The sequence below is a fragment of the Schizosaccharomyces cryophilus genome (genome assembly GCF_000004155.1).
Source record: "Schizosaccharomyces cryophilus OY26 unplaced genomic scaffold supercont4.2, whole genome shotgun sequence".
In the NCBI taxonomy this organism is placed as follows: domain Eukaryota; kingdom Fungi; phylum Ascomycota; class Schizosaccharomycetes; order Schizosaccharomycetales; family Schizosaccharomycetaceae; genus Schizosaccharomyces; species Schizosaccharomyces cryophilus.
This window is the reverse complement of record NW_013185625.1, coordinates 207,017-228,443: the sequence shown is the minus strand read 5'-3', so window position 1 is coordinate 228,443 and position 21,427 is coordinate 207,017. Positions and strand designations below refer to the sequence as shown.

General features: G+C 36.8%; 9 protein-coding genes and 3 non-coding genes across 13 annotated transcripts; 5 read left to right on the top strand and 7 right to left on the bottom strand.

Annotated features, from left to right (window-relative positions):
- Positions 1-45: 45 nt before the first annotated feature.
- Positions 46-1,244, top strand: SPOG_01634 (developmentally Regulated MAPK Interacting protein). The gene has a single exon (XM_013166737.1). The coding sequence runs from the start codon at positions 596-598 to the stop codon at positions 1,085-1,087; it is 492 nt and encodes a 163-aa protein (XP_013022191.1). The 5' UTR covers positions 46-595; the 3' UTR covers positions 1,088-1,244.
- A 358-nt stretch (positions 1,245-1,602) lies between these two features.
- On the bottom strand, positions 1,603-2,082 carry SPOG_05039 (But2 family protein; the record flags this gene model as incomplete). The annotated part of the gene is made up of 2 exons (XM_013167476.1): positions 1,603-1,729; positions 1,778-2,082. The coding sequence occupies 2 exons, from the start codon at positions 2,080-2,082 to the stop codon at positions 1,603-1,605; spliced, it is 432 nt and encodes a 143-aa protein (XP_013022930.1).
- An 831-nt stretch (positions 2,083-2,913) lies between these two features.
- Positions 2,914-2,984, bottom strand: SPOG_16179. Its single transcript has one exon. It is a non-coding gene; the product is annotated as a tRNA-Gly (tRNA).
- A 388-nt stretch (positions 2,985-3,372) lies between these two features.
- On the bottom strand, positions 3,373-3,444 carry SPOG_16178. The gene has a single exon. It is a non-coding gene; the product is annotated as a tRNA-Pro (tRNA).
- A 457-nt stretch (positions 3,445-3,901) lies between these two features.
- SPOG_01633 (uncharacterized protein) lies at positions 3,902-5,153 on the bottom strand. Its single transcript, XM_013166736.1, has one exon. It carries the CDS (start codon positions 5,010-5,012, stop codon positions 4,155-4,157), a length of 858 nt encoding a protein of 285 aa, XP_013022190.1. The 5' UTR covers positions 5,013-5,153; the 3' UTR covers positions 3,902-4,154.
- Positions 5,154-5,864: 711 nt separating this feature from the next.
- Positions 5,865-5,985, top strand: SPOG_16177. Its single transcript, XR_001203077.1, has one exon. It is a non-coding gene; the product is annotated as a 5S ribosomal RNA (ribosomal RNA).
- A 453-nt stretch (positions 5,986-6,438) lies between these two features.
- SPOG_05744 (uncharacterized protein) lies at positions 6,439-7,827 on the top strand (the record flags this gene model as incomplete). The annotated part of the gene is made up of 2 exons (XM_013167506.1): positions 6,439-7,006; positions 7,077-7,827. 2 exons carry the CDS (start codon positions 6,439-6,441, stop codon positions 7,460-7,462), a joined length of 954 nt encoding a protein of 317 aa, XP_013022960.1. The 3' UTR covers positions 7,463-7,827.
- A 1,928-nt stretch (positions 7,828-9,755) lies between these two features.
- Positions 9,756-10,275, bottom strand: SPOG_05266 (uncharacterized protein). The gene is made up of 2 exons (XM_013167478.1): positions 10,004-10,275; positions 9,756-9,939 (listed from the first exon to the last, which is right to left on the bottom strand). Exons 1-2 carry the CDS (start codon positions 10,126-10,128, stop codon positions 9,927-9,929), a joined length of 138 nt encoding a protein of 45 aa, XP_013022932.1. The 5' UTR covers positions 10,129-10,275; the 3' UTR covers positions 9,756-9,926.
- Positions 10,276-11,818: 1,543 nt separating this feature from the next.
- On the bottom strand, positions 11,819-12,265 carry SPOG_05012 (uncharacterized protein; the record flags this gene model as incomplete). The annotated part of the gene is made up of 1 exon (XM_013167470.1): positions 11,819-12,265. A coding segment is annotated over one exon (238 nt), but the record flags the coding sequence as incomplete, so codon positions are not given.
- A 2,052-nt stretch (positions 12,266-14,317) lies between these two features.
- On the top strand, positions 14,318-18,265 carry SPOG_01632 (the record flags this gene model as incomplete). Of its 2 annotated transcripts, XM_013166734.1 has the most annotated exons (5): positions 14,318-14,672; positions 14,851-15,084; positions 15,133-15,378; positions 15,419-15,463; positions 15,509-18,265. In XM_013166734.1, the coding sequence occupies 5 exons, from the start codon at positions 14,558-14,560 to the stop codon at positions 15,511-15,513; spliced, it is 645 nt and encodes a 214-aa protein (XP_013022188.1). In that variant the 3' UTR covers positions 15,514-18,265. The 2 variants fall into 2 exon arrangements, with proteins under 2 accessions (XP_013022188.1, XP_013022189.1); XM_013166735.1 differs by having other exon boundaries at positions 14,558-14,672; positions 15,419-15,571.
- SPOG_01631 (uncharacterized protein) lies at positions 15,387-17,342 on the bottom strand (the record flags this gene model as incomplete). Its single annotated transcript, XM_013166733.1, has 3 exons — positions 15,387-16,775; positions 16,917-17,024; positions 17,099-17,342. 3 exons carry the CDS (start codon positions 17,340-17,342, stop codon positions 16,489-16,491), a joined length of 639 nt encoding a protein of 212 aa, XP_013022187.1. The 3' UTR covers positions 15,387-16,488.
- A 517-nt stretch (positions 18,266-18,782) lies between the features above and the next one.
- SPOG_01630 (uncharacterized protein) lies at positions 18,783-20,145 on the top strand. Its single transcript, XM_013166732.1, has 3 exons — positions 18,783-19,065; positions 19,121-19,397; positions 19,456-20,145. The coding sequence occupies exons 1-3, from the start codon at positions 19,058-19,060 to the stop codon at positions 19,627-19,629; spliced, it is 459 nt and encodes a 152-aa protein (XP_013022186.1). The 5' UTR covers positions 18,783-19,057; the 3' UTR covers positions 19,630-20,145.
- Positions 20,146-21,427: the final 1,282 nt, after the last annotated feature.

Here is a 21,427-nt window from a genome sequence, read left to right as displayed (position 1 = left end):
TTTTTTTTTTTNTTTTTTTTTTTTTTACGAAAAGCTGTTACGAACTTCAATATTGTTCATGTATATATGTAAATATCACTGACCGTCACCCGCTGCTATTGGTAAATGTTGCGCTATTGCTAGTGTATATGCTTTTGATAGAATTGGAACCCGAATAACATCTTTATGCTTGCTTGCGGTACGATTATGTTTATTGCTAACTTGGATGCTTTCTTTCATCCTCATATCAACCAAACCCGCATTGAAGACCAAGAAGAAGCCTTCATTGCTTAAAGTGTGTCAGCTTCAACCAAAAGGAAACTCGAGCATTGATCAAAAGTAACGCTTCCATCAAAAAAGGCTGGTAATTTTGAGAAATCCCCGAGAAGGTTTCCGTCTGTATAAACCCTCAGGGAAACCAAAAGTATACCATTTTCCTCAATTACACGAAATCCAAATACATGTGAACAAATAAACAAACAGAGAAGTAACTCTAATTGAACAACCTATCGTTCATTATCGATCTTTGAATTTACATTTCCCATTTCCTATTTGTTTGTTTGTTTGTTTATAATATAGGATCAGTATTTGTCTATAAATAGACCGACCACGCTTCATGTATCCATTTAGTAAGAAATTATTATTGTCGAAATTTTTTTCTTCTGTATTTGTATTTTGTATCCCTTCAATCGGTGAACATCTCTACCTTGTCTCCTTGAATCATTTCATTCATAAACTATCTTTTGTCTCTTTCAAAATGATGCTATCAAAGCTGGTATTATTCGCTTTTGTCACCTACTCTATGGCTATACAAATTACAAATCCTACAACATTTGAACAGTGGAAAACTGGCGAGGATCACACGATTACCTGGAATTTTGTCAATACAGACAAGGATATTGTGGGAATATATTTAAGCAACTATTTCAGGTATCCTCCCTTTACCAAGTTCCTTGCGACGGTTTCTGTATCGGATGGCAGCTATACCACTGATACTACCAATTGGCCAACTGGTGGAGGCTATCGCATCAACATAGGCAACCCCAAGCATGATGAGGAAATATATGCTCAATCAGAGGAATTCATTCTTACAGCTCCAGGAGCCTAAAGCAGTAATCCAGCTCTCATCTGTTACATTATTCGAACGCAGCTTCTTTTATAGAAAGCTCTACTAACCGTCTCTCATCTCTAGCGGACATACTTATGAAACGAGTAGATCTTAGTGAGTAACTTGGCAATAATAATATTTATTTGTTTTCCAGAAAATAGTTTAGCAAAGTTCAAGGCCATTGAACCGTAGGTTTTTTATGTGAAATAATTATAAAAAATTTACAAAAAGATGCTCTTGGTTTTTGTCCTTACTAAGAACTGACAGTGAGGGTATTGCGTTTTTCCTCAGAGGATTGGAATACAATCTTTCACTCGTAACGTTATTATGAAAATTACAGAAATTGATTGAAAAATTAGATATAATGGATATAAAATGCTTCAATCGATGCAAATAATGATTGGATGCAAATGTAAAAATTAGCTAATGGTCGAAGTTATCGAGTTGAATCGATAACACAGACGTTGTGCAAAAGGGTATGAAACGAAATTCGAAAAGTTCAAAAAGAACGGCATTTAAGGAAAGGCAGCCAAAGGATAAATACCAACGCAGTCAGCATTGCCATTACCCTTTCCGTAGTAGATTTGATAAACATCGTTGGTATTGGGAACAGGGCATGCGACAGGGTAATCATTGTTCAAGCTGAGTTCATAAAATTGGGAATTTTCTTTCTTAGCTTCGAAACCTGACACAGGAGATCCAGAGGATTCGAAAACAAGGGCGCCATCCTTGTCAATAGAAGCAGCCTTGTTTTCATGGAACAGCTCTCCATTTTTGAGATTAAAATAGGGATTACCGTCAGAATTGTCATATGTACTCAAGTAGACATGACCAGATTGACCAACTTCGAATGTGCGTAGGTGAACATGAATGTTACCAGAGTGACTACTCACGATACCAAATTGTTTGTCAAGAGACGATGTTGAAGCTGGAGCAGCCAACGTAGAGGTGGCTCCAAGAAGAGTAAGGAAGACAGCAGACAAGGAAAACTTCATTTTGATAGTAGTTTGAAATGAAAAAAAAAAGATATGTTGTTCAAAACTGAATTAAATATGATAAGATAAAATGCAAAAACGAGTCGAGTAAAAGGATGGATTCTTTTTCGATGATATCTGACAAGTTGGAAGGAAATCTCGAGCTTTATATATCAATTGTAGCAAGAAACAGTTCGTCATAAAAGCTAAGAGGAAATTGTACAAATCATACCACCACAGAACTACGAACAACTTAACGGACGTAAACAACGAACCAGAACTGACTTGCCAACTTACATTGAATTAACCCGAGTCTTAAAGTCCGACATTAAAGTCGGAGCTAGGAGAAACAAGCGACGATGGTGGTAACAAACTTTATCATGTGCTGAGTCAAAAGTTTTTCGGTTGCTATACCCCGCAGCCTTTTACAAAACGAGCCAACGAGCGTGTGGCACGAAGCTAAATACATGCGATTGATAATTCATGTTGTCACATATGTCATGTCGTTGTCGGCCACGTGTTCATCTTTATTATGTTAGCTGGTGGAGATAATTTATCATGTTAACAAGTAAACAAAGGATGAAAACATGATGCAGAATGAAATGGGGACCAAAATGATAGAACAAAGAAAATGATTACGTTGACTGCCATAGAAAAAAAAGTTGTGTAAACCAGTGTCTACAGTCGAAATCTACAGACTGGAAGAATCGACGGGTCAGCCCGTTATTACTATTCATTTACGTAGCTCCAGGTAATCCAATTGAGGTTGTTTATTACATTAGAAACCAATATTATACGGCGCTTGATTTCTGTTGTAGTTTTCTTGTTCTTTAACAAATAAAAACCAAAACTTGCATCAGCCGGGAGTCGAACCCGGAGCGAATGCTTGGAAGGCATCCATGTTACCGCTACACCACTGATGCGGCATATTTAAACTCACGGCTTCATTTCCATACATTCTTTCAAACTATATCTTTTAAAGAGTTTTGTAGCTTTTATTCATTGTATCTTCTGGGTTGTTCAAGGCGGTCAATAAATGATGAACTAGGCTGAAATCAATCGCTGTCTGCGTACGCGGATGCCTACGTATGATTATTTGAGCAATCACAAACGACATCTACAAATTTCGTTCTGAATTTATCGATAAAAAATGAAAAAAGAAATTATACTTGGCCAAATTTGAGTTCGTCGTTTAACTTTCTCGTCCTCACAAATCCCCAAGGGTCTTATGCTTTTCTGACATGAAAGAACTAACTTTTTCGCTATTCATAGCATTGACCAAATAATGACAAGTTGAAAAAATTATGTGTTGGGCTGTTCTGGGAATCGAACCCAGGACCACCATCACCCTAAGATGGTATCATACCACTAGACCAAACGGCCAAACCGGGAATTTAAGGTGCCATGCATATATATTCAATATTAGTCATTTCAAAAACACTCTAAGGTAACCGTTTGATACTATAATCCTTTATCAAAGAGTCACTTAACATAATCTCTTTTTTTTGTCTACCATCATACGTAAGACGTTACTGCAAACTTCACATTCCTTTGTACAGTGAGCACGCTGTTATTGTTCACCGTTTGCTATGATGAACGATATGGCTCCTCCAAAAATTGGTTGTTACCGAAGAAGTAACAAATGCAAAACGTTTGGTAGGAAGAAACTAATTATGGAATCCCAAGTCCTGACTATCTGCTTTTACCCTTTTCTTTTCTGTTTGTCACGTTTTTAAGAATAAATCATATAAAACAGTGCATGAAAACAAATAAATGCAGATGCTTTATATGGGTATGACTTGGCGTGTATATTCTGTATTTGTTGAACGCACGAAAAGGATGAACAAGACATACAATTTCATTATAATCTAATTTGTCTATCGAAGGGATCGTAAAACTCCTACCTGACCGCAAGCACATCACAAGTACCACTCAAAACATTAGAAGCAGCACGACCTGTGAGAATCCTATGAATGTGTTTGCTGAAAAGATTACAATTTACAATGCCATCTGGCTTATATCCTTCGAAATCTTTTGCAACCTTCTCAACGACAATGACTCTATTTTAACTCCAGCTACTAGTTCCCTCTTTATCACCGAAAACTCAACATAATCAAACCAAAAGCTAAGCAAATGTACAGCAATCTACTTGCTTTGTTAGTTGAGGTTAAAGATGGTACCAACTCAGTTTGGTTCACAACCCGTTTATTAGAAATCGGTCTTAAGTTTGGCGGGATAAAAGACATATTTGTGTGTCTTGCAGTGTTTTCTTGTTGTTTTTCAAAATAGTCCATAAATTCTCCTTTATGTTTGAAATGTTTGTCTTTGCCCCAATGATATGTAAAACCAGAACTATTTTTTTCTGGGGTTATTTCCGTTCTCAAGTAATCAAACATACAAGTTTGATTCCCATCACAGGGATACAAGTAGCTTTCGTATCCTACATAAGATTCATTTTTATTATCTTTCACACTTGAATTCAAATAACCATATGTCAAGTTTGGGGTTATTATATAGTAAGTTTGGGTCGACAAGGCTGATAATGAATTGTTGATTACATGGGATGAATCGTTCATGAGAATATTGACTTTGTTTATGCTTTTTGACAAGCTGAAGCATGTTGGTGAATCTCCAGAGTAGCAAGTAGGCTCGTCGTCTCCTACGTACATACACGTCACGCTGGTATTATCTGCGGGAACAGTCAAAATCGAGCTAACATTTTCCATATACGAGTTAATTCCTTGTCCGTCAACAGGAGGAGGATTTTGAATAAAAGAAAGGTTTCCAATGCAGTTTAAGTCATATGGAAAAGCTTGGATATAAAATGGGTAGTTAGCAATTGTCGCACTTGCATTGGTATTATTTTCTAAAGACAAAGGATCATAAGCGATCCATGCCCGCGCGAGTGAAAAGCAGAGTGCGAGGGTTAGTATGCAGATAGAATACTGCATTTTTTAGAAAAAGTAGCGATGCAAACGGTAGTCGTAGAAAAAAAGATGAAAAGATTTATCCTTCCTTTTCGTTTACAATGATACAATGAAACAATAATGGTTTATTTCGTTTCGCTATCGCTTTGCACTTTTTGAAATTAAAATTACGGGTGAACCGAAACGCATACCATACCATCCAAATTTTTTGTCCACTTCGCATTTAGTAGTCACGCTGGGTTGGCTAAAAGTTTCACTTTGGCAATTGGAAAGTACTTGCTCTATTTCACTTATTTCAGCTATTTTATGATTATGTTTTAACAATTATTTGAATTTCTTGTTCTCTGCTTCGTCTTCTAGAGTCCATTATGTAAAGACCTATATAAGTTAGTATTTCAAGCATAAAACACAAAAGCATTCTGCACAAGGTTTCGTATGTTTCGAACGAGCCAAGCAAGAACTCGCTTGTGTTTTCTTTGATGGAAATATTCACTGAGTTGAGTTGAGTTGGGTTGGGTTGTTTCAACGGATCCGCATTTCATCTTTGTAATGCGAATCTGTTGAAATTATAAAAAAAAATTTTAAAAGAATCATATTTAGTTTAATTCAATTCAAAGAAAGAACGAGGTTGCGTAAACGATGACTCTTGTGATCTTTTTCTTTTCTATCAATTTTTGTTTACGATTTTTCAAGTAAAAATATTTTCGTGTAGAAACTAAGAACAATTTACAAACAAAACAAAGTCTCATATAGCGTCCTGAAGCAATTTCGAGAATGCACAGCAAGTTCATTCGAGCTGAATTGAACCTGACTGTTAAGTATCGGTATAGATGAGAAAAAAAATATAAGGTATATCATGCTTATCAACATATGTCTACGGCCATACCTAGGCGAAAACACCAGTTCCCGTCCGATCACTGCAGTTAAGTGAAAACGTCTGATGGCCTCGTTTGTACTATGTTAGGAGACAACATGGGAATCCGGGGTGCTGTAGGCTTTTTTTTCCTCTCTTCACTTTTTTAACGCTTCTCTGACCGTTTATATGGAAGTCGCAGCATCTACTAATTTACAGAAACCTGCTCCAATCCATTGTTTATGTTTTTCATTTAACGAAAAGAAACGCAATTAGCAAAAGCATTATAAGGATGTTTCAGATTGTCGATACAGTGTCAAATCTCATAGATAGTGGGGTACAGCAAATACGTACTAACTATCATTTTGCAAAGCCTCGTCACATCTCACAAAACGGAAGAAATGACTTTTCCCATCTCATCGTCACATTCTCTTTCTGTACAAAACAAACCTCAATTGGAGCAAGAAAAGTCCAATCTATAAAACAAGAAGAATCAAGAAAATCTCAGAAGTAATCGCAAGTAAAAGAGAGCTCTACCTAATGGTAAAATAAGGGAAAAACTGCTAAACACAGAGTCATGAGATTTCATGTTCATTTATGAGTGAAAAGCGAGAATGGACGAACGAAGCTTGGAAAAATGACAATAACGTAGGAAAAATGGAACCCAACGACACCAATTTCTCTGAATACGACAATTCGAGGAAAAGCTCGCTTCAATTGGATTTGCCAAGTTACTCAGAAGTTTGTTATAACAGTGGAGATGATTTGGAGAAAGGTTTGTTTACACCTATTCCTCCTTCCTACGAACAACTTCAAATGAGTAGTAGAGTCGAATCCGATAGTAATCAAAATCATGCGAATGCAGTGCATGAACGCATGGCAGAACCCGTGCCAGACAGATCATGGGGAAGCTGTATCCTCGATTGCATCTGCATGCCGGTACGTCCCCGACTAGCACCAGCGGGCACATTGAAAGAAGCAGGATATTTTCGATGTTTTATGTGTTATCTTTATACGGCTGCTTTTATTTTCTATTTACTTTTCAAATATTCTGATAAATTGTCAGAGTTTATAAAGGATTCATCTTTGTCTAAGGAAATTGCTTTACCTTTGCTTGGTGGATTGATTTTAGTTTTATTTTTTATTTCCGCTGTAATAATTTCTCGTAAGTGATTTGCATTCATCGGAAAAGCAAATTGAAGTACGTTAAATTTCTTGCTAACTTGAGTGTTTAGTTGTGTTGGACATCATCGTTTGGTGTATATCTATGGTTCCAGATTTGGCTGTATTTCTAGGGCGTTTCTTAGGAAGAACATTTCCATACTTGTGGAGAAAATTTATACTGCCTTTGACGATTATTTTCGGTTATACAACTAATCAAAGCTTTGGGATTGATTCAGATTCAACAAATACCGTTGAACTTGACGAGCTAGAAGCTAGTGTTGAAACTCCAACAACTACACATAACAATGTTGAAGTGCCAAGTTCTCCTCTTGGGAAAAGCCCTACCAAAGCAAACCGTTCAAAAAAGTCTGTTGGGCATTCTGCAAGAGAGCAAGAAATAGAGATGCAAACTTTTGGAGACACAGGTTCTCCGAGTTTGAACGATCATACAAAGTAATGTTTTTATGCTATGCCCATTTTATTGAATGGTTGTTATTGTCAGCGTGTCAGTGTCCAGTTGAAATTGAGATGTCTTACGAGGAGATTATGTTTATATTCAAAAGCATGCGTATTTTGTTTCCGTAGAGACTCGGGATTGTTAGCTAGCCTGGCCCTTATTAGCTACTCACTTTCCTGTTGTTTTTGGTGAGTATTTACAGTCATCTCTGCTTCCTCCTTTTTGATTAAAGTTGTTTAAAATATCAATACAACATATTATTTTCTATAAGCTTTGACCGCAAGGTGAAATTTCAGTTTATGATGGTGAGTTTGTCCAAAAGTAACACAATAACCAAGGTTTCTGTTGAAACTGCAAAATCATGAATCTGTTTACTTTTCATTTGAAGAATTAATTTAAAAGTTCTAAAAAGTCTATATGCTGCTTTTTCCCCTGCACTTTACGCTACGAAAAAGAGTTTCGATTGGAACAGTAAAAACTGAATCTGCCAATTGACATGCAACCTATGAGATTAACGGTTCACGAGAAATAAACCTATCAGAATCAAGAAATAAAAAAAAAGTCTGTGATGAGAGAACAAAAGATGATGACCATTTCAAAAACACCGTATACCAATCATGAATACGGAATATTGATATGAGATATAGGAATTATGATGACTGCCAGGTCTTTGACAAATAAAACAGATTGCGTAATCTATATCAAAATACCTATATAAGCTGTTTGTCTACAGTCAGAATCTTCAGATTGGAAGATTCGACTAGTGTGGATAATGAGCATCATCTACACAAACTTTCATTTAGTTTACCAGATCCTGGACGTTATAGCTCCTAAATATGTAATACAACCAAGTGCAATTCAAAAAACGATACAACTAGAGTTCTTTATTACACTCGATAAATACTCTCATATAACCTGTGATTTCTACCGTGTGTCTGCCTGTCTGTCACGATAGGTGTCTTGTTTATATTATATATATTACAATACCCTATCATAAGAGCATATTGCTAAATATTAGCAAATGTAATAAGACTAAAGGATGAAACATTACAAATGGTAAACAAAACAAAGAAAATACGATTTCAACAAATCGGAAAGCCTTTCGGAACGGAAGTCTTATAGACAAAGAAAGTTTTGTATACAAAGAGATAGATTACGTTAGTTGTTTCAGCGAAGATATATAAACTATGAATCCACAGTCGAATTCTTCAGATTGGAAAATTCGACTGGTCCGGCTAAATAAGATCGTATTCCTACTTTAAATTTAGTTAACCAGATCCCTGGACATATTACTATTACTCTACGTAGTACTAACACGTCCAATTCCAATAGACAATTTTGTAATTGTACTTATTACTTCCACTCGATTTACACTCTCATAACGTGTGAGATTTCTCCCGTGACACATATGGTATCTGCTGATATTTCGACAATATTCTGCTATTACACTTACTGTAATCTTTTAATGTTAACAAATGAACTATCGTGACAGTTGACATCACTTTCGTTATTTCTTTTTTTACCACAGTGTTTTAGATTGCCAGTGGGCGAATATAGAAGAATGTAAGGAAAACACCCGCTCATGCATGCATAGAGAAAATTATGAGACTTCGTAAAAATCCCTGTTCCTCATTGATTGTTGGGTGCCTGCACATATGAATTAACGCTGTAAGTTTTGTTGAGTACGAAATAACGAGAGGGAAGAGAACCGAAGATGGATTGACTTTGCATTTATACTCTATGATTTCTGATTTCAAACTCAAAAAGATACAGCTTTACCTTTGCTCCATAACTGGTACCCAACATTTGTTAAATTACCCTCAACATGAAATGGATTACCTATGATAAAGCGTATTCCAAAATCCTGTGAAATTGGTCCCTTGACCAGTTGGTTTAAAGAACATGGATAGGTAAGATAGTCATATAATATTAGTAGAACTAACTAATGAATATAAATCAAGTTATGGTTTTGTGAGGAACGTACTTAATGTGAAACGTACACACACGAATAAAAAACAAACGACTTCTTAGACGATGTGAAAGAGTAGCGTTATCTATGGACTCAATTATGCATATGCTTCTTTTAAAATTATTGACTATAGTTGGAGATGAAAATTCCTTCGTGCTTTTCATCGTGCGTGAACTTATGTTACTAAAGCTGTTATTCCGTTTCTGGGTCTGGATTCAAACAGCCAAGGGCAGATCTAATGTAAATTTGATCCTGTCTCTTTAAATGAAGTTATTGAAATTTAGTATTTTTACTTCTTGACAGAAAGTACTGCTGCCAATTGTGGAGCTATTTAAGTCTTCAAAACTAGAAAATAAAAGATAATTTATTCAAAAAATTCTCAAAAGGTTAATGGTAATTAAAGCATTGTAATTAAGGGTTATTAGAAAAGTCACGATGTATGAACAAAGTGAGTGGAATCAAAATAGAAAAAGTAAAGTAAAAGTTTCATAAAACTTAAGCAATGACACTAAAAACGTTGTTAGCATCTGACTCATAGAATCCTTCATATCGAAAAGATAGAATCGTCTTACCACATTGCAGGAGGTTTGGGTTGGTACCAATAAGCACCGCTAGTAGTGACAGTGGGCTTGGAAGGAGCGTTATTGGCAAGAGAAGAAGAGTTGGAAGTGGCGGGAGTGTTGTTCAAAGCGTCCATATTGATAATTCGAGATAAAAAAGCGAAGTGTTATAATCGATCAAAAAGCAAAAGCAAATGATTAAGATTGGAAATCAAGCTTTGGATGTCGTATTATTCTTCAAATTGACCGATATTTATACCTTTTACTGGTGTTTCCGAGTGAACCGATCTAACGCTCTCTTTGTTTAAGATCCCATTGTTCTAAACGAAATTTTCCATTGTTTAAATGGATTGCCGATTTGATTCAAAATCAAGGGTACAACAAAACAGTGGAGACATGAAGAATAATCAAGCGTTTATCAAAGCGATAATAATAATTCGAGATCCGTTGCGGGGATGTTTGTCTTTGAGTTGCAACCGGCACTTTGCAAGAACAATAGGTGAATGAATATAAGAATACGACGTATGGAGATGGAAAAGTAGATAGAAATTAAAGAGAATAATAAAATAAGTACATTCAGTAACGACTCCTCATTCGCATCTTTTCATGCTGATAACAAATAAAAACAAAGGCCTTTGTTTCTATCTGAATGGGCGGGGGAAACTTCATGGATAAAACTGCGTTTAAAGAAGTAAGTGTGGCCTTGATAATTTATAATGAATGAAAAGGATTGATTTACTTTATGCTTCAACAGAATATATAGTCGTTCCTTTGAATATACAATTTTATTCATCTGTTTCGGTGACAATTCCAATCCCCTATACTCGTTATAACGATACAGCTCCAAGGATTGTTCATTAGTACTGTCTCAATCTACAGTTTCAATGACTACCCCGTAAGTACTTAATTTAAAAATCCAAGATTTATTTTATTATAAGTATACGTTCTTGCTGTCATGATGTTTATTCTTTGTGCTTTTTGCCAGAAGCATATTAGGTCAGAATTGACAACACAAAATATTTTGTCATTGTGCATAACAGGGATTATTGTTTAGGTACATATTTAAACTTAAATAGGTCTGACTGACTATCTTGCGAATGTTGACAAGATAATGCTTTCGAAAGGACAAACAAACCTTCCTAAAAATGTATCTGTTTGATTCAGCCCTTGCTTGTACAATTTCTGAATTTGGATGCAGGTATAATTGAGATTTTGAATTTACTTACTCAGAGTAAATTAAAAGTACTATCTTTAACTGCACAGGTAACCCTCAGCGTAACCTTTTATAATGTAATAATTGATAACATTGTCGATGTTTCTATGGCCAAACTTAGGCGAAAACACTAGTTCCCGTCCGATCACTGCAATAAAGTGAAAACGTCTGAGGGCCTCGTTAGTACTATGTTTCGAGACAACATGGGAATCCGGGGTGCTGTAGGCTTCTTTTTGTTCTATTTTCTCTTTAACACAAATTTGTATTTAATTATATTTCGCTATTGCTTACATTTGTTTTATACCTAACGGTTCGGCTGAAATCGTAAATACAAGTCACACTTTTTTGACAACATCGAAAGGAGACAATATATATTAGTCGGTAGCTTGGCTATACAGGTAGGTTTAAAAACAAATGTATGGAAACAGTAAGAGAGAGAGAGAGAGAGAGAAAGGTATAGATAATAGCTCTGCAACCTACCCCAAATAAATTGAAATGGTACACACTAAGCAAGTAAGCTAAGAATGAACGGTTTATAATTACCAACCAGTAATCCAAAAATACCACCCACCAATAAAACCATCAAATGAACACAGTACTAAAGATTACATTGCAAAAGCATGCAAATAATAAAGAACCACAGAGACTGAACAATTTAAATTTTAGACTTCATAGCATCACGGTGCTAACGGATATAAACAATAATGAAATGAGTAACTTTTTATTAAACCACTATGCTATATTAAAAAGCCATTATGCCATTATAAATTCTCATTAGAATACAATCATATCATCATAAACTCTATACCACTAGCCCTTCAGCTTAATTGATGGCGATTTGTTTCTTAGAGCGGGACTGCTCAATCTTGGGCAAAACAATACTCAAAATGCCATTGGAAAATTGGGCTTCAATACGGTCGGAATCGATCCTGCTGGGGATGGAGATAGTTCGGGAGAAGGATCCAAAGCGACGTTCAGACCATCTGTGGTTTCCACGATCTCCTTCACTTTTACGTTCATTCACGGATTTACCAGAAACGGTAAGTTTTCCTTCGTCGTAATGAACTTGAACGTCTTCCTTTTTGACACCAGGAAGTTCTACATCAACAGCAACCGTGTCTTTGTCTTCATGGACATCAATGGCAGGTGACAAATCAACAGCACGATTCTGGCGTTGAACGCGAGGGGAATAACTCAAAAAGTCAGAAAGACCGTCTTGAAATGGATATAAATCGAAGAAAGGTTGAAGAGACATTGTAAAAAACACTCGTTTATTTCACGCAACAATCAAAATAAAAATTACTCTTGTCCTTTTTTGTCGATGTTGTTGAATCGTTTCTACTTGACTCCCATTTATACCTAAACTACAGAAAATAACAAACATTCTATAAGAGTCTTAGTACTTTCTAGATATGACGACATGCCACCATTGGCTTCTTCCAGAGATTTCGACATGTTCGTTCCAGTTCCTGGTTTCTCTTACTCATCCTTTTTTTTCTTAATTCTTTTTAAATTATTTACTTTTTAATCTTGTTTTTTCGATTTTGTTTTCATGAATGCTCCGCTCCGATTGTACCTTGTTAAACTCGCCGTTCTAGATATCTCTAGAAACTGACATCACATATCAAAAATTCCTCTTTTGTACGATAGAAGGAACGAACGTTTTCGCATATTCCCACTTTATTTGTACGACGTTACCTTCTTTTCCATTTGTCCGTTGCAAACAGTGTGGTAAGCAAGGCAGCTGTCTCTTTCAATCATATTGCAATCTGATTCTCAAATTATGCATTTTTCGTCTTGTATTTTATTTTAAAATTATTAGATCGTATCCAGCAATCTTGAATCTTGCAGTCTGACGATTTCGACTGTGGATATACCGAAATACTGGGCGTAGAGAATGTCTCTCTAAAACCAAACTTAATTTTTGGGAAAAGAGAAGAACTGATGTTAATAAGACCGAAAAAAGAATCCGTGATTTCACCGAAGTACAACTCTGACGGAAAAGCGAAAAAACGAAATAAACAATCCTTCTTTGAACAAGAACTCCTTTATATTTTCTTTGCAGTATGTAATGACAAGTACAATTGAGTTGTGAAGAATCAATCTACGAAACAAACACATTGTATATTACCCAGCATCCTCCGTTGAGTTCCACGAAGGACCAAGGTTGAGCAAAAGGAAGCTAAATCTGAATTTCAACACCAACGTATGGAACAAACTCCATAGATGCCTGCAGACGAACTTGTAAACGTCTACGGCCACACCTAGGCGAAAACACCAGTTCCGGTTCAATCACTGCAGTTAAGTGAACACGTCTGATGGCCTCGTTCGTACTATGGTTGGAGACAACATGGGAATCCAAGGTACTGTAGGCTTTTCCTAGTTTTTGCCTTTTTTATATAAAAGCATCGCCTGGCTGTCATTTTGATCGGCATGGTCCTTTGACTTAATGATACTAGTGATTGCAAGGAAGCAAAAGCCATCCATGATTCAGTAATTAATTAAATTCCTTATTAGTTAGAAATGAAAAGATTTTATAAGGATCAGTAAATTAAAAACTGCTTGACGAATAAATATAAGAAACAAAATGCAAAGATGAAACATAAACATAAGCATAAGCATGCTGGAGAAAAACAACAAGAACGGACATCCTAATAAACAATGCTTTACTTTCCGTATAAATCAACTCCCACCGCTTTCAACATCCCTAGACTGATCCGGTTCCTGGCGTAACCCTGGAGATTGCTCAGTATGTTCAGAGGAAGGTTGTTTGAACGTATCATTACTACAATCGCTGAGCTGGTTTTCAGGTTCTGCTGGCATAGTGTTTAACGGGATACAGTATCAGTCGTCAAGTCGTTTCTTTCCGACGGCATCCTGAAGCCTAGAGCATTAGTAATTGCAAATGCAACTGGGGGGGATTTCAAAAAAAGCAAAGTCCGATCCTGTTTGAATATCATTCAAACTGATTAGCACTGTTCTTTCTAACGCTGGTTCTATGTTTACATTCTGTAATAAACGACGACTCTTTTGGATTATACTATTACGAAAAATCGCAATGAGGACTGTGACCAGTCAGTGACATAATGTCGCAGCTTTATGAATTGAGACATGCGAAAAGCCACTACAAAGATTTTTTCAGAATCGTATCTTTGGTTTTAAAGAAACATTTGTGTTGCAAAACAAAGTTTGCTTTTAAGCAAGATCCAATTCCTTTTTTTTCCTGACAGATTTTTTGACAGATCCTTGAGAAGTGGAACCAGTTTCTACGGACTTTTCTTGGTGATTCTAGTTGATTTCGTTTAGAGTGTAAAAGTCAGTATCATTAAAGGGATCTAATTGCCATTGTAAATATGAAAAACAAGTACTCTCCTATTTCAGATTCTGATGACTCTTCCAAAACGCTCAATGATGAAAAGGCAGATAGTCGGTCGTCTCCTTCAGATGGTACGCCTCCTCCGTATACAGGTAAGATTAGTTGAAATAGAAAGGAAAGGTTGATTTTCTGCTTGCTTTTCGGTTCTTGATGGAAGAATCATGCTTGTTTATTTAATTGTTGGGTTTGAAATCAATAACCTTGTTGATAACTGTCAGCAAACACCTCTATCCTTTTGTAACAACGAATTATTACTAATACATTCATCAGCTTCAAACAAATTTATAGATCTAGAAATGGCTCCTGAAACAGAAGAAAGTTCTAAAAAGAAAAGATATCTGACGCCTCGTGAATTAGCAATTGTTTTTGCTATTTTTATTGTATATAATGTATGCTTAATTATTGCGAGGGTCATTCTTCTTGTTTACGAAATTCCGTTTAATCAGCTTGCCGTTTGGGTACTTTTTGGCGTTTGGTGCGCTCTATTTCTGTCATTGACAATTGGTAAGAAACTAATTTCAGGATTTTTAATGACTCACTAACTATTAGTAGTAACTCAAATGCCTAAAGAATGGTTCACGCAAGCTGGAAGAGCAACCAAAAAGGTTCTTAAGAAATCTGGAAGAGCAACAAAGAAAGTGGCACCAGCTGTGTGTAAAGCCCTAATTATACTGATAAGTTTGAATGGAGTCGGTGGTTGCGTTTTAAAATTATCAGGAGGATTTGAATATATACATTCAGCTGCGGTGTCGGTTGTTTTGGCAGTACTGAACATATGCTTCTTTGTACTTCTCATTCGTAAGGTTCTATTTTCTATCAACTGTTCTAACTTGTTCAGATAACCCAGATGCAATTGAAGACCATGTGCCTACACGTCTATTAAGTACATTTGGTATTGTTAATTTAGGATTTTTCATTAACCTTTCAGAATAGAATTAGCAGGAATGGTCCACCTCGTAACGAAGAGATCGAACTTCAACCTCTTGCTGAGCAAAGGGCTAATGTTTGAGCTTTTGATTTTTATTTATGATCTTAATAAGAATGCTTTACTTCTTTGTAGTTTGCCACTTCTTTTGGAGCATCCGTGTACATTGCTGTCCATCAAGTGCATTCGAGTTCACAAACGCAAGGATCAGACGGGTCCAGCAAAGTTTTATTGCTTTTCTCATTCACTCTTTCATGAATCTTTTTAATTCGTCTCGCAATATCGTTGTTTACGTATTGTTCATTTTCTTCGTGAGTAGAATCGAACACCCTTTTTAATGATTATTTACATATTTTGACGAAAATTTCCATTGCAATAAACTATTGTTTAGCTCAACACAGTGTCGTGTAATTGCACGTCTTTCATAAACGGTAGTCAAGGCCGAAATATTGCGATGTAATCATACAGAAGAGTGTTTGCTTCAAAACGTAAACAAGAAAGTCCTTAATGGAACACACTGAATTACTAGTAATCTTACAGACAGGAACAAACGTCTACGGCCGCACCTAGGCAAAAACACCAGACCAGTTCCCGTTCGATGACTGCAGTAAAGCATCTGAGGGTCTCGTTAGTTTCGTGCTATGGTTGGAGACAACATGGAAATCCGGGATGCTGTAGGCTTTTTCGACTTTTAACGTTCCTTTTTCTTTCTTTTCCAAAATTTTCTTTTAGGTCCGTCAGGTTGAACCAAAAGGGCCTGCTAGCGTTGATGAATAAGTGACGCTTCTGTTTAACTAGACCATAATCCTGGTAAAATCCCCGACTAAAAGGAAAAAGAAATATGTTTCTTTCTTTCCTTTATATAATATATATTTATTAAAGCCATCCCATTCTTAAGGAGATGGTCTCGATAGCTAGTATGCAAGACGTTCCTCACTCCCAACCGTTCTAGCTTTTGATCAAAATACCAGTTTTATCAATGATTACAACGACTGGACAAAGGTATTGATAGCGCGAATTGCAATCTGAGCAATCTTGTCACCGTCACCAGCATCGGGGTCAAACGAACTCACCGTAAGTGATTTGGGGGTATACCTCTTGGGTATCAAGTTCATGCAGACGATCAATTCAGATTCAAATAAACCACCAAAAGATGGGTAATTGTTAACTTTTCCGCGTGACTCTTCCAAGACATCCAAATCGATATGAACCAGAGCCGGACTGTATGACCGCCGTTCAAGTTGGGTAATGAGCTCGCGGACGAAATCCACTTTTTTTGAGGTATCACCTCAAATATTTTTTTTGCCAGCACCAATTACACGTTTCGCTGAACCCTGGATTGATCGCGTAGACCACAATATAGGAACGGAGATAGTCAAATGGCTCAAATACCGGCACACTTTTCATTAACGTCTTCCAACTTTCACCTTTGAGTATGGACAAATCCATGGATTAACATAGCCGTTCTCGTGGACATCAGGAGGGTCAAGATCGTTATGAGCATCATAGTAAATGAACGCTAAATCCTTGATTTTCAGCGCACACGCGACAGCAGAGATAGCTATCCAGTTGCCAAACATAATAAGGGGAAACGTATCCTTGGTGACGGCTCGGTAACTGCAAGCGATGTACGACGCATAATCTCAAAACTGCGGCCGATTTCACCCTCAAAGTCATCCACGCGATTAATTTCCTTCAACTCAATCTTGGCACCCAGTCGTTCTAGTTTTTTCACTAATCCCAGCGATCGAATTCCGTTCGGACCATTGCCCACACGGTGATCACCAAGGCCAACATAATAGGGAGAAAAGATAATGGCAATGGTACAGGCGGACATTATAAGTTTGATATTTATTTATTTATTTTTTTGGAAACAATCATTTTGGTAATTATAAGCTTTAACCATAATGAAAACACCCCAATTCTTTTCTTTACTTTTATATCTTTGTTAATGGTCTAAACTTTTGTTATCAGAACACAACCAACTGTTTTCTGATTCAACCAGTCTAAAATTTTGCAACTTATTGTAGACTTGCATCTACTCTTTGCAAAGAATGTATAAAAAGAAAAAGAAATCCCCATTCGTAAAAATCCAAGGACATCATCAATACTACAGATTTAAATCGCTAATTATTCTGGTTCATTACTCGCAATATTCATGTCTTTTTGCCTTTTTACGTTGGTGAACCATGCTGAGCTTGACTGTCATTCAACCTTGTTTCTTTATATTTACGGACAGTTGTTGTCTCTGCATTTTTACCATCCTGTTCATCGGACATTTGGGTTATAGGATAATAGGATAATACAAGTTGGGAATTACAGAATAAGCAATCATTTGTCATTTGGATGGACTAAAAACGCTGGGATTTGAGTGAGAAAACCTTGCTAGGTCATAAAGTTCCTTTATAGCTCCAGTTGATGGATCATCTGAATACAACTTTTCACCCAAAAAAATACGTATTGAATACCCCTGCTTGCAATTCTCCCCCTTTGAACAGTAAATTTCTCTTTTCCTCAAAAGGTAAATTGAAAAACTCCATCGCTGACTTGAAAGACTCCTTCCATCTGTTCTATATCAAATCCATGGTTTTTCACCATGAAAAATCCCCATTCTATACATGCATTGACTACATCCTTACTGAGAAGATTTGTATTTTGTTCAGACAAATCTGTCAAGGGTAAATGTAACGATTCCACTTGGCATAGATTTAGTTATTCATGTAATGAGAGTCCAAAAAAATGAGAGAATTCTTAAGGTGAGCAGACGTAGAATTCTTTGTTGTTGTATGGCAAAAGTCAATAAAACAGTAGTAGTAAGTTCTTTTTACATTCGATACCACTTTTACTCACGAAAAGCCACTAAACTTATGTAGTATCGTTCGTCATATATGTACTTATCTCGCTTGTCACTAGGCATTTGCATTTGGTAAACGAAAAATTATTTTTTATACGACCGGGGCATCATTCGTTTCACCCTTGGCATCCGAATTTAACAACACTTACTATTAAGCTCAGAAGTCTCGTTCTTACTAGTAAACATCCCTCCATATTAAAAGGTTGGATGTATCTGGCTAACGAAATAGAATTAACGAGACGGAATACAACACAAAGATCATGTTTAGTATACATTGCTAGCTACATTTATAGACATAAAGGCATGATTCTCTCGCGATATGCATTTTTTCTATAGTGTAGTACTCCGTATAATAAGAGGAGGACGGAAATCCAATTATGATGACACTGTTACTGATATAGTGACATACGATAATGTCTAATACCACTTTTTACCTTGGCGATTTTCTTTCTTCCTCGTATCAACCAAACCTGCATTGAAAGGCCAACAAGAAGCTTTCCTTGTTTAAAGTCTGTCAATTTCAACCAAAAAGGAACACTAGCATTGATGAATAATTAGGAGAGCGTCATAGTAACTAACCAAACTTTTTCATTCATTTATTCTTTCTCTTTCTATCTCTTTCTTTCTACTACTATTTTGAAGGTGTGTCGTATAGCGTAACAAAAAAATCCTACTGTTGGAATTATTAACTTTGCAAAATGATTGCGTAAGTCTTTAGAACTTGAATATTAGATTTAATCAATTCAGCTGACATTTTGCAGTCCAGAGAAGAAGTTTTTTGATTTAACAAGGGTCACGGGACATATTCCTGAAAAGGATGTTGAGACAATATTCGACAAGCTCAAACCAGTCTCACCGTCGTTCATGATTGGTGAGTGGACTGGTGGAGACTTTGACACCGGCCATATTGGCCATAAATACCTTGAAGATATGCGCTGGGCTGGCAAGGCATTTCGGTCTGTTGATGATGGTGACCCTATCCTTATTTATAATGACAAGGGTCATCGGGTGTGGAACAAGGACTGGGGTCACGCCTCTGTAAGTTCAATCTTTTTATTATTAGTAGTCATCAAACTAATGTGTTATTACATTGTAGCTACGGGAAATGATATTTCGCGATGTGACCTCAACATCAATGATTTATGACGAAAAGCCAATTTTTGACCATTTTCGTTTTATAACAGACGACATGGTTGCTGGAGCAATGGAATCACCTAAAATGTTTGGTACGGAAAGTACGTATTATTTTTATTTAACTCGCTTGAAATAAAAAAATGGCCAATGCGACGGTGGGGCCCAGGCCCACAACCATTAAAATATCCGTATTGATGCACCTTTGCTTTCCTTTGATTGCTTTCAAAAATTTCTTTTTTGAGTCTCGCAGGAAGTGTTGTTAAAATCCTCTCTATCTTTACTCTGTAGTTTTTGTCGCCATAATTCACGCAAATGTGGATAGTCAACCACGATCTTTGCTGCAGTCTCTTGTCTCTCCAACCTCACTTGTGCAATGCTTGCTGAATCTATTCAAGTTTGGTGTGTGTAACGCCAGCCAGGATTGACCAGTGCGAAGCTAAGCCAGGAGATACGCTCGGTTCCCCTCCATTACCAAGTCGTTGAAAGATCCAAGCGTTACATTGAAACTTTTTAAGGGAATCTATATATTCAATAAAGCTTTCATAAGAATTGTTCTCTACAAAATACACCTAGGCGACGACAACACCAGTTCCCGTCCAATCAGTGCAGTAAGTCAAAACGTCTGAGGGTCTCGTTAGTACTATGGTTGGAGACAACATGGGAATCCGTGGTGCTGTAGGCTTTTTCTTTTTGCGTTTCTCTTGTTTTGTCTGATAAGTTTTTAGCTGATTCCTATTCATCATAATTAAGCTTCTTATCGCCATACTATCTCACTTGTACAAAAAAACATACCTCTGCAACTTTATTAAAAAAAAAAAAAAAAAAAACAAAGAATGAAAAAATAAATTAAATGAATGTGGTAACGTAGCACCAAGAATTTCTCTTTCATTCATTAGGGTGAAATAGACGGGATTTCTGGGAGGAGATATCCTATATTACGATTCCCGCGTACATCCAGGGTGGGAATGGTCCTGTTTGGTACGTAGTAAAGTAAGGGGCTGTGCCAAAATAGCTTCTGCATACCCTCAAGCGAAACTAGCATATGGGAGTAACGATGATGTAGGCTTAATTGAAGAGGAAGCTTCCAAGGTCGATATTGTCTTTCATTCTGCTGCTAGTGATGAATATGTGCCATCGGCAAGAGCAATCGTGCGAGGCTTGAGTCATCGCCAAGCCAAGAATCCTGCCTATTTTATTCATACTTCTGGTGCATTGGCTCTCGCTACAGACTTTATTCACCGGAATGGAGAGTGTTTTGACACGATTTACGACGATTAGGATCATGTAGAGGAGTTGACCTCACTTCCAGATCATCCATCGCAAGGTAGATAAAGTTGCCATTGTCGCTCCGGCTGTCATCTATGGCATAGGTCGGGGACCGGATAAGAAGAACTCGTTTCCCCTATTTGAGTTATTTTATTTTTCAAACACAAATAGACCTTTGTGGTTGGAAAAGGTGATAACATTTGGCATAATATCCATCTGCAGAATTTAAGCAAGCTCTACGTTCTACTGGCAGAAGCTGCTGTGAATGGTGTTGAACGTGCCACTTGAAACGAAAAAGGGTATTACCTGACAGAAAGTGGTTTTTATGTGAATTGCGACATGCTGCGGTTGGCTGCTGAAATATTGCATAAGAAAGGCTTTATTCCACCGCCAGGTATTGAATACATGACTACAGAGGAAAGCGAAAGGATATCCCAATGACTGAAAATAATAGTGGGTGTAGATTCCAAAGGTGTTGCTATTCGTGGAAGGAAGCTACTAGGCTGGGAACCCAACATGCCAAGCTTTAAAGACGAGCTCGAGAATGCTTTGGATACGAACACACTGCAATTCGACCTCGTCTAGAAGGTTATTAAAACCTTGATATAAATCCATCCTAAATCTACACAATCTGGGCTCCATATTTCTTTCGAGATCGTCTCTACCTA

Excerpts from the sequence above, each read along its gene's own strand:
- SPOG_01634 (XM_013166737.1), top strand. The coding sequence starts at position 596 with ATGTATCCATTTAGTAAGAAATTATTATTGTCGAAATTTTTTTCTTCT.
- SPOG_01633 (XM_013166736.1), bottom strand. The coding sequence starts at position 5,012 with ATGCAGTATTCTATCTGCATACTAACCCTCGCACTCTGCTTTTCACTC.
- SPOG_05266 (XM_013167478.1), bottom strand. The coding sequence starts at position 10,128 with ATGGACGCTTTGAACAACACTCCCGCCACTTCCAACTCTTCTTCTCTT.
- SPOG_01630 (XM_013166732.1), top strand. Across the intron at positions 19,398-19,455 it reads AGGACTGGGGTCACGCCTCT|CTACGGGAAATGATATTTCG; the intron begins GTAAGTTCAATC and ends ATTACATTGTAG.